The 12,388-nt window shown below is 34.1% G+C and overlaps 1 protein-coding gene across 1 annotated transcript in view; it reads right to left on the reverse strand.

The window, feature by feature from the left end:
- LOC150101461 (hypoxia-inducible factor 1-alpha-like) overlaps nucleotides 1–5,873 on the reverse strand; it is a 388,828-nt gene extending 382,955 nt beyond the window's left edge. The window contains exon 1 of the mRNA XM_090400802.1: nucleotides 5,721–5,873. Within this exon, the coding sequence (XP_090256928.1) occupies nucleotides 5,721–5,770 (50 nt within the window). The 5' untranslated portion in view covers nucleotides 5,771–5,873. The remainder of the gene's footprint in view (nucleotides 1–5,720) is intronic.
- Nucleotides 5,874–12,388: the final 6,515 nt, after the last annotated feature.

A 12,388-nucleotide genomic window follows, 5' to 3' on the forward strand; every position in this document is an offset into this window, starting at 1 on the left:
CACTTAGACAATTTTATTTCAGAAATTATTATAATTGCATTCTCAGCTATGGTGATACTGTTTTGCATGCAATGCTTATTTTTCTATTGTTGGATTCCCATTATTAGTATCTTTTTGTTGTTATTCTGAAAAAGGTAATAAATCAGTGCTTTTCGGTGTGAACTGCATAGTAAGATTAGTTGAGTATACTGTCATTAAGAAATAGTTTAAACATTTTCTTGGTTTATACTATAACAGACCAGACATATTTGTATATTTTTTGTATTGAGAGGATAACAGGAAATGTAATTGATTTCCATTATTTGTAGGTTTATTGTAAACTTGGGTACTAATATATGACCAAAGTTATTGAACTGATCTTGTAATTTCAGAACAGCATGTAAAAAGTATTTTACCTTGGGTATAATAAATGTTAAAGATACCAAGCTATTTTAAACCTGGTTTTACTCCATTTCCCAAGTAAGCAAACAGACAAGTAAGTCAAAGTTTGCGCCTGCGAGTATTGCAAGTCTAGGTGATCCCACATGTAGTGCAAGACCAAGGCAACTCGTGGTAAAGGATGGATAGGCTCTGATCACTATTCTTAATATTTACCCTTAATGCAAAGAATTAAGGGTAAATTAATTTACCCTTAATTTACTTATTAATTTATCCCTCCCACAAAAAGACCAGAAGTAGATGGAATGAAAGAGGAAAAAGTGAAGTTAGTTCGGCAAGTTCCAATATAGGCAGAAAGAGGATATTGATTAGCAGTGGCTCGATTGATTAGCAGATTGCTCGATTCTATCCAGAAAAGGGCAATCCAGTTCGTTAATGATCCCTCTATCACAGACGTTCAGTTTTTGCCTTGTGCCTCTTATACAGATACTTTCATGGACAGTGCTCTGCTCTAGTAGAAGAGTAATAGTGGCTAATAGAGCAGAGCACTGTCCACGAAAGTATCTGTATAAGAGGCACAAGGCAAAAACTGAACATCTGTGACAGAGGGATCATTAACTAACTGGACTGCCCTTTTCTGTATAGAATCAAGTAATCTTAGAGAGAGAGAGGATTTTGGTGCATCACCCCAAACATGGGAGCAATATTCCATGATTGAGCAGATTTGAGATTTGTATACAGTTAACAGCTGTGAAGTAGTGTCTTGTGTGAAAAAGTATACCAAGTTTTTTGGCAGCTGTAGAAGCAATATTTGAAATGATTTTGTGTCAGGAAAGACTGGAGGGGCTGGTCAGTCCAAGAAGGGAAATCTCATTGTGCTTGGATATCTGGGTATTGTTGAAGGTAATGAGGAGGGATGCAAGCTCTTTCTTGCAATAGATCTGACAGGACTGAGTTCTGGTAGCATTGAAGTCTACAAGATTGTCCTTGCCCCAGTGAGATATAGCTAAGAAGATCAGAGTTCAGGTCACTGGTCACAGTAGATCTTGAGGATTCTAATACTTCAGCACTACTATGGTGAAAGCTAGAAGCTCAGCAGTAGATCATGAGTAGCAGAATCTGTACTGCTAATCACTGATTAGCCTGTAGGTCTCTAGGTAGTTCAAGAGCTGGTTAAAGTGGAAAAAAAAACTTCAAAGCTTTATGATCAGAACTTTCTCTTTAAACTATAATAAATGCATCTGAAAAGCTCTACATGTTCTATTTATGAGTAAATTTCCTTCTTGTGTTTGCAATTTTTATCAATAGCATAAACAAGTATTATTTACTAATACACAGTTCCTTTGGGTTTTTTTTCATAATAAGGCAACACTGCTTTTTTTATATCGTAAGAAGAGTATGTATGTGAAGTACTTTTTTGAAGGCTAAGAAAAAAAAATCTCAAATGAATACTAAAGAAGCTGATTAGAGTATCCACACAAGCAAAAAATGCTTGCACAGCAGGGTCCAATATTTTTTTGTGAACAATGATCGCTATGATCAAAAACTTTCAAATGTGATATCACAGAGGTATAGATGCATGCTTGCATGTGACAAGCAATGTATGGACAAACAACTGACTGCAGTAAAATATTTAACTGATTTAAATGCAATGGAAACTTGAAAATCCTTTTTTGCAAGTTTTTCAGATGACAGATTAGAAGCTTGGCTGAAAATGGAGTTGTGTAATTATTCTGGATTCTTCAATGAATATAAAAAAGCCTTTATGTCCATAACTGCTCCTTAACCTGAAATTCTGACACCTTATTCTATAGTATTAAACAAAAAAACTTGATTGCAGATGAAATAAAAGCAATAAATGGAGAATTTGGAGGGCCAAATTATATGATTAAGCTTTATAGTAGTAGTTATGACTTAGACAAAATGGGATACTGTATGGGGGGGGGGGGAGAAATGGTTTTGTGAAGGGTAGGTCATGCCTCAGCAACTTGTTCACATTTTATAATACAGAGACAGCTGAGCTGGATAAAGGTTATGGGTTTACAGTGATACTGCTGGAATTTGCAAAAGCCTTTGACAGGATACCACATGGAATTCTAATCAATAATAAACTGTAGCACATGGAGATGAATATATGATTGGTGAGGTAGATAAGAGGGTGATTGATGGAGAGATATCAGAGAGTTTATTCGAGAGTGGAGTCTAGAAGACTTGTGACCAGTAGCATGCCACATGGCTCTGTTCTTGGGCTGCTACTGTTTAATTTGTACATTAATGATATAGGAAAGGATCTGAGAGGAACTGCTGTTCAGTTGTTTGCTTATGATGCAAAACTGGGTAGAGAAATAGTTAGATGATGTTAAAAATTTTGCAGAATGATTTGGAGAGACTGTCTGTCTGGGCAAAGGAGAGTGAATATTATTTTAATATGTCAAAGTGTAAGATTATGCATTTTGGATTGAAAAGATTACCAGGTGTATATCATATTGATGATACTGTACTCCATGAAATTGATGAAGCCAGAAATTTTGGGAGTGTTGGTGGATAGGGAGTTGATGTTTAGAGGACACATAGCAAAAGTGGCTAAAGCAACTCATCGGATTACTTAATTATTGAAAAATACCTTGACGAGCAGAAACAAGAAGGTTACTGTTCCTCTTTATTGAGCCTTGATAAGACCCCATCTTGACTAATGTGCACAGATCTGGTCACCTGGGTTTCTTGGCAAATGAGGAAGAGGTGGAGAGGATCCAGAGGCAAGTGACCAAAATGGTAGCAGGTGTACAAGTTACAGAAATTGTTTGACAAGCAGAAAAGAGGTGATATGATTGTCGGTGGAGGAACTAGGGAGTCCATTCTTGGAAACTGAGCAAGAATGTAGTTAGCAAGGGAGTTGGAACTAGATTTTTTTTGCTTGGAAAGCGGTGAATAGGTTGCAGAGTCTGTTGCGGATGTGACTGTGAATGAGTTCAAAGCAAAGCATGATAGATACTGCACAAATGTTGGATAGTGCTTGGCATGATGTTTAGGGCAACCCTCAATGAGTCTGACTCAGGAGTAGCCCATAATAATAATAATATTGACTATTCCCCCCCCCCTTTAATGTTCTGCGTATACCACCTCACCATTCTATGGGTTGATCTCAGTAATTGGATTTTGAACTCCAACCAAAATCGTAAATATATCTTTAGCGGTTCATTTTAATTTTTTTTTAAAAAGTGAAATAAGCTCCAATATGTCTGACACAAAAGAAACAAGATGACAGCTGTTTACTGCAGTCATGCGCTTTGTTTTGACATGCATGCATAGTGAACACAGAAAATATGTAGAACTTGAAAGTAAAAAAAGAAAAGTACATAATTCAAAAATTGGAAATCAGGTTTTAAAAACTTTTCAGTAATAATATTAATATTATTATTAACAGTAATAATAATATTCTGCATATGACATCATTGTTCTAAAGGGAATAACAATTTAGATAGAGATTAATGAATACAAAATATCCTTGTAAGTTCAGTTGAAATGGTTCCTTAAAAGGAACCTAACAAAAAAGCAGAGAGAGAGTGAGAGAGAGCAAAAAAATATATACTCTACTAAAACGTATTCACAGATATCCACTTTCTCTACCACTAGTTGAAAACCACTCTTGCAGACCTTTCTACCTAATGCCTATAAACAGAGGTCTCCAGGAGGTTTGGGAGCAAGTAAAGAATTAGTGTAGTAGCTAGGTTTCTTCCTCAACTGATTGAGGATTAAACTGTAGCAGGCTACTGTGTGAAAGCTTACTAATTTCCTTCTAGGAGGCCAATAATTGCGTGAATAAATTAAAATTTCATATGTTCTCATGATAATGTTTTTTAATTTTAAGACATTTTCAATTTTGTTTTTAAGCATTTAACATAGGCCATTCAAAAAAAAAAAACTATGGAAAGCTACTTCATCACTGCAAAATCCGCCATCCCTGGTATGCAAAAGAGTATAAATATGTAAACATATTTCTGAAAATGTTCATAAGTACTGATCAGTGCTTTAGTTTTTCACGGCTTTAATTCTTTCTCTAAAATGGGGTTAAAAAACAGCAGAAAATCCATGGATAAGAAATCATGCTAACAATGCAATGTAGTCCAAATTTTCTCTTAACTGTTCTGTTTGAAAACAATATTTTATGAATGTATTGAGAAGTGAAAGTTAGTAACAATGATATTTATATAATTCAGTATGTATACACTATGCTGTATTTAAAAAGGAACACCGGAATAATATTTTATTTAGTTTTTTTTTTCTCTCCTCAGATGATTATATACTAGACAGGATGATGCATAACAACCGTTAATAGATGCAAATATCGCTAGCTAAGCCAAGAATTGTAGCTATCTAAATAACAAATGGAGTAATAAATCTGATTAGAAAAGTGACAAAATGCCTATTTAGCTATAGACGTTGATTACAGGAGTATCCACAAGCCCGTGAACGTTACTTCCTCAGGAAATATGCTGCACATTCCCTAAGTCAATAAATGTTTCCAATTTTTAAAAGATTGTCAATATAGTTAATCAAATCCGATTCTCGGATATTCTTATGTGAATCTAAAGAAATACATATGAAAAGAAAGGCGAAAAAAATATGTGTATTGATTGGAAACTCAATTTGGCATCAACTAAAATACCTGATCTGTGAGTAGCTGTAAGGTATTATGCGGAAATTCACTGAGATGGGAAAATAATATTATGCAGTTATAATATAAACCAAAAATCCACCTGTAGTACAGATGGATTAAAATTTCTGTACTGTATTCAAAATGACGCAATTATGCCGACAACGAATAACAATCAACGTAATTCCGCTTTAAAAACATGTTAAAAAAAATAGATGGATCACTATTTTAAACAGGAAAATCCGACTAACATCAATGAATGGCACAAAAATATAAATCTCTTCCATGAAAGTAGGGATTCTGCCGTTTTGTTACTTGAAACGAGATTAAAGAAACATATGTTGCTCCGAATAGCAACAGCGAAAAACTGGTGGTGGTGGTGTGTCACACAATCATCCAATCCAAAGGTCTGCTTTGTGCAGATCAAAAACACACCTTCATATTCATATACGTAATAATATGCTACATTCTTAGCTATTAATGTATCGTTTTTACATATTCCTGGCGTGCGATATCACTAACTTGTAATTTCGAATCATCTGTATAACTAGGTGGTGGGTACAAAATACCCACCACCTAGTTAGACTGGTGTCACTAACCTAACAGGTCTTTGCTTACCTCACGCTACGTGGATCCCAAAAACGATAAATACGGAATTAATCTAAGCCTAACTGTCCTGCAAACTTACCGTCTCTTTTCTTTAACCACTGGAATAAGTGCAACTTTGGCAGCGCACATTGTTTCCTTACTAAACACAACACACACCAAAATAGCAGAATATCCGAATAAGAATACTAGAACCCAAGTCTAAGCTTCCGTATCACTTTATTTTCTAGTAACAACAATTTTTCCTATGACGGTATAGGAGAGTTGATAACTCCTCCTCTTTTCTTTCATTACAAATTTGACGTCACCATCTTCAGCGAAGCGCCATCTCCACAATAATATAGAAACTAATTTGTATTTGTTTTCCGAACTAGCTTTATTATTATTTTTCTGACAAGAGAAGACGAAGTTGTGGTCTCTCAATTAAATCAATTATGTCTTTCAAGGATATCAATCTTCAGTGAGAATTGCTGTATACGTTTTTTTTTTCTTTAGCTTCTATGAGAGCACATAACACTAATATTTAACTAACTGAATTTTATCACGAAAAATACTTATAATAAAACGCTTAGTTTTTATCTTCCTTTTCTGTATGTGTGTTCAAATTTATTTCTGCATAAGGAATTCTTTGTCAACAAATTCATGGTTAGCAGCAATGTGGATAATGTCGTGTCCCGTACAAAAATCTTAAGGCAAACTAACTCTCCCATAATCGAGGAGTATTTCAAGAAAACTTGGTCAATTTTCCCTGAATCCTTCAATTGTAAAATTCTGATCATTCATGTAAAAATCATTTCTGATTAAAATGTATCCAAAATAACAGTCTGAATATATATATATATATATATATATATATATATTCAGCAGTGAGCTGGATTCAGTTCTCAGAGCAAAATTAAAAATTATTATTTTTTTATTTTTTTTATTTTTTGAAATGGCTGTCATATTTAAAATTTTAAGAACTTGCACATTAGCTTACACATTTTAAGAATATGTAAATCATTCACTTGTCAATTTTCCCCCCTTCATGAACCGATTCTTTAAGTCCGACAAGAAACTTCCACACGGCCAACTAGCCAGTTAGGTATAGCCTCCTAATAAAAAACAAGAAAATGATCGGAGACATTAAAAGTTATGGTTTGTCATTATTACAGCTGTCTGTCACACACTTTTATATTAATTTAATTTATTTATTTATTGTTATCATTTTTATCTTGGTACTGAGGACGGTCCAATATAAGCCAAAATACGTCTGAGTAGACAAATTTTAAATCAGATTCAAAAACAGTACCAAATTTCATGTCATCATTCAGAGGGAAGTTACTGTCAATTACGAATTATTTTGCCAAATTTTTTTAATAAAAATTGTCTGATGAAATAAAGACTGAATTAATTTCCTAAATCCCAAATTTTATAAATGCTATTTAGTCAGAATGAAGTTATTGTTTTATATAATACGAAACATTTTGCCAAAATAATCACTGCAGACATAATGGTCAGACAAACGGAAAATGAAATACCATGACAGATTTCTAAGCATTCTAAATACAATTTCAATAAAATATTTTCAGCCAGAGGGAAGAGATGAAATTAATATTAGGAGTTAACATCATCAGTGGTTCTAACAGTCACTTAAGCGCCCACGAACCTTCCGATGACCCCTGGATTTCGCATCCATAATTCGAGGATAAAGTGGTTAAGTATCCTTTTGTCTGTAAATTATGTGTTGTTCAACTGGCCGGTTTGTCTGGTTGAGGGACGAAAAAACCGAGTGTCCGGGAGGGTAAAACCTTTCCGCCTCCAGTTGAAAACCCTGATAAAGTTTCCGCGCGTCCTATACGGGATTCGAATCCTGGTCTTCGTTTATACTGACTGAGCTGTAGAGGCTCTACAATATTAGGAGTGCTTACACAGTTTGCGAAACACGCCTGAGAAATTAAAAAAATAATAATAAAAAAATAATAATAATCTTTCAGTATTTAAGTTGTAATTATGATTTTTACCAAAATGATTTTTTTTTTTTTATAATACCGAATATACTCATACTGCTATTAGTGAGCATATAATCTCCTCCATACACATGTCCGATTCATTTCTGCTCAAGTGCTCTGAAGTACAATCCAAGTCTGTTGTGTGGTCCAGCAATGAGTGTAACAGAAATAAACAATATTGATCAAACTATTGATACTTTCTCGAAATATAACGTCATCGGAGGATAGGAAATTAGCATCAGAACTCCAGTAAGTGCAGAGTCAGCTCGTCACTTACTTTTTCCATATTGGTTTACACTTATAAATTAACTGACAAATGGATTTTTTTTAATATTTTTAATTAACTATTATCACATAATATAGTATAAAATTTAGCAAGAGAAACTGCTATATGTCCTTTTTTTTTTATTTATATATAATTTATGCCATTCTTTATATAGTAGACTACATTTTAGTAGACTACTTTTTAGACTACATTTTGTTGAATAATGCATTTAAAAAAGCAACCAGTAGTTTTTTCTTCTTTTTCATTGTTACAGAATAACTGATTATTAATAATCAAAAATTAAATTTATTATTTCGAAAATTATTAATTACAATTATTAAATATATTAATTATTTATATTAATATAGATAATTAATATATTATTATACTATATTAATAATCAAAAATTATTAATTCACAACGAACATTGAAAAAATGATTTCAAGGTACATTTTGAAAAATGCGTAGAAACCAGTAATATTTAATTTAATTTAATATTACTGGTTATTATTTATTAATTTAATAATACAGCAAAATTGTGTCTACAGCGTATTGTAAATCAAATACAGCTGTATTTCTATGGTTTTAATAGAGCCTCCGGTTCGAACCCCGTTGATGACGCGAGAACCTTTATCAGGGCTTTTCAATCATTTCCAATCAAAGATGAGTTTGCCGGTCTCATGCGATAATGGTTTTTCTCCCTTAGGGAACTCTGGTTTTTCTTTCCTCACAACAGTAAACCGTCCCCGTGAACACACATCTACAGACACAGAATACCTATTGAACAAGGAAGGCAACCGGAAACCATCTTATTCCATAATAATAATTCCCTGGTAATGTTGCAGTGCTATCCTACACCAACCAACCACTGGGTTCAAGGAAAACACACAAATGGTTTCAGTAGAATAATAGCAGCGAACTGCAAATTAATGTATGTGAATTATCTGATTCAAATTCATAAAATACATTATTAAAAAAAATAATAATAAGCGATCGAGATGATAGAACGATATTAAATCATTATCATGTTCCAATAACATAAAATCAAAACCGTTTAAATAGTGATTCATAAGTGAAGTAAACGCAGTTCTAATTGGGCGCATGGTTAGCGTATCGGCTCTAACTAAAGCTGTGGGTTCAAATCCCGTCGTATGCATCGATGTTTCTGTGATTGCCTTCAGGTGATAGACGAATTTCCTCGCCCGGTGTGGGTCCACCTCCCCGCTTATTGGAAATCTAACGTGGCCTGAAAAGTTCTTTTTACGTTTGGTCTTCTAGAGCAGAGTATCCCGATTATATATATAAATGAAAATAATAATAATTAAATCTAATAAATAGAAAAACTCCTTAGCCTATTCGCACAGTGCTAAGACTTACAACCATTCGTGAACGGGAGTCGCAGAAAAAAATGTTTCGAAATCAACTTAATCACGACCAATAAATTATTATTACATAACTTCCATAGTGTCATTGAGGAAGCGTTCGAGGTTCTCAGGATTATGGTTTAAAAATACTTTCTAAATATGTAATTTCCGTGCTTAGTCCCGTTTACTGTAAGGTTTCCACTGCGATGATTTAAAAAATAAATAAAAAATAAACCGAAACTTTGGGAACCTACAGTAAATTAGAACCATGAGTGTGCTAACGTTTTTTTAGATTATTTTTATGTTATTTTATACATAATCTGAAACCCTGCTCAATAAACCAATCATGGAATTTTTTTCGAGCAACTTCCAATAAGCATACCCATTCTGCTCATTGGAAGCCTGACATGGCTCCAATAAGCAGAATGCATCTGTTTGGACAGATCTCCCACTTAAAAGACAATCCAAACATTCATGTCCACCGCGAATTCGAAGTTGCAGCCTGTTCGTTGGAAAGCGAATACACTAAACTACTCGGCCAACCAAGTTGGCAAAACTGTAGACTCCTTTCCTAATAAGGGGCAAAATAAATAAATATTCTTTCAGAATTAGCTTTATAATCTGATGTGTCTGTCTTCAACTTCTAACGAAAAAGGAAGTGATTTTCTATTCAAATATTAAAAAATAAATAAATAAAAGTAACCTTTGCCGGCGTGGTTCGTAGAGCAAATAGCATCTCCGCTCTCCGACAAAGAAGTTGAATTCCACTGCAGTCCGTCTACACAATAGATTTCATTCAAATTTGCAATATTTATGAATTTTGTCGATCCGTCTCTGTTTTGGTTTAAATCTAAGACAGATTTAATTAAAGTTGGTATTTTCTATACGTATCTCAAAATCCACATGAGGTTGCAAAACAACACATCAGTCCGTGGGAGCACAATTTGCCGAGTAATCGCCATTACTGGTAATTAGGAAATTGTAAAGGGTCCCTGATCAAATGCGATGCTATCAAATCAAAACAGACAATATCCTGCTCTCTAAAATACTTCACTTCATCTCTTTTGAACACTGATAATACTCATCTCTCTCTCTGGGAATGGCTTACGTAAACCTTTTCACCTCTAGCATAAGTATCCATAACTTCCTTACTCTCCAAACTTTGTGCCTTTTTCTGCTGAAGAACTTCTCATAGTACAAATACTAACTCTATAAAAATCCCAAGTCTGCCCTACTTTACAGTACTGTTCTCACATCTGGGGTGGTGCACCTAACAAGTAAGGACTGTAATATCTACCCTATATATATAAAATGATAAGCCATTTTATGTCCCGTTTTTTTGTCAAGTTATTTGAAACGTTTGAAACTCAAAGGCTACCCTGAGTGTCGAGTCTTCAAAATTCGAGTCATCAGAATCCAAGGAGAACCGGCCTATCAGTCCGGAACACGGGGAATTAGGCGCTGTAGGCGCAGCCCCTAGTAAGAAAAATAAATAAATAAATGTCTAAAAATTCTTGATCCTATCTGGAGGAGAGCAATCCAATTAGCTGATAACCTTTCTCCCAGGCTCATCCAATCACTTTCACACAGACGTTTCGGATCTATAATTTATTATTTTTTAAAATTTACTTGCATCTTATATTCATTTTCCCTCTAAGCCTATTAATAAATGCAAACAACTTTGGTTAACACTATTCATAGTCCAACCCCCACCGATCGAAGTTCCTCTTCCATTCTATCCATGTCCTCTCTGGAACAGCTATCCGCATACGGTATTCTTCTAACACTGCAACTTCCAGCTGTTAAACATATCAATAGGTTTCTTATCTCTTTTTATCCTACCTACACACGAAGCGAGTGTACAATTAGGATTTCTGAAATCTTTCATGTGTGGAGCTGGAAAGAAAAGAAGAAAAAAAAAAAAAAAGACAGAGCCTTCGGGCTACATTGAAACCCAGCCCATGGGTAGGATTCCAGTCAAAAAAGTAATTTTATAGCTCGAACTGAATTGCGCCTTTACTAATTATATACTGAGCTATTTTTCTTACAAAGAGCATACTCTGCTTTTTCTGTCGTATTGATATGACCACGCGTTGCACGTCATCGCCTCATGGAATATGGATGCGTTCACTGAGCATTCCCTAAATGTCAGTACACTAGATCGACAAAGAAATTGCAAAATGTTTGATATCCGCTAGACTATCACTTATGTGTAAAATTGGTCTTATTATTAATGTGAGGATATTTTTAAAATATATTTCGATTTGTAACGTACTTATATATTCAATATTACACTATTACTAATCCCGAAGTGCAAAAAATTGTAGACAATTTTTTGAGAAGTTTGAAAGCATAAAAATGTTTTATGCTTTCAAACTTACAAAGCACGACGAACGGTCGATGAACAGTAAAATCAAACGTGGAGTTTTTAAGAGATCAACAATCTTCGCTCTTCGACCCCTTGAAGAAGCATTTGTAAGCAACCCATAAAGAGAAACAACAGTGGGCTAGTTAGTGGGCTTCCATCGTCTAGCTATCCAAGCGATAGCTAGACGATGGAAATTTCCATCCTTGCAACAAGTGAGCGAAACTTCGGCGCAGTTTTGTTAAAAGGGGCAGGGAGGGGTAAATAATGAGTACATTCAGTTCTATTTCTGCAAAGTTTTCATTAAAATTTTAAGTGAAAAAATTAAAGGAGCGATTCATTCGCAAAAAGGAACTAATCGCTTCAGTAATTTTTACTAAAGAGATTACTCATTATTCATTATCTTCAGTAAAAATTACTGATATTACCTTTTACTAAAGATCCGAAATACAAAAGGACATTGTAAGATTATTATTAATGCTACTCCATTAAACTACACGTGCTTCCAAACTGTAAACATTCCATGTGTGTGTGTTCAAAAAATTAATACATTAATTGCGCTTAATGTGATTTTGATCGCATGCGAGGTTTTACATTCAAGTTCCTTGAAATAATAAGAAAAAATAATGCTATAAAATAATGCTACTCTGAAACTCTACTTTTTTATATGGTTTGGATCGTTTTTTCTTTATTGTAAGTGACGTTCCACTAAGAATAATAACTCGAAAAAAAAAAGTTTAGTTTTTTTTTTTTTTCGTTCATTAG

The sequence above is a fragment of the Typopeltis vanoorti genome, chromosome 11, assembly GCF_054136105.1.
Source record: "Typopeltis vanoorti isolate ZY-2024b chromosome 11, IOZ_Tvanoo_1.0, whole genome shotgun sequence".
NCBI lineage: Eukaryota > Metazoa > Arthropoda > Arachnida > Uropygi > Thelyphonidae > Typopeltis > Typopeltis vanoorti.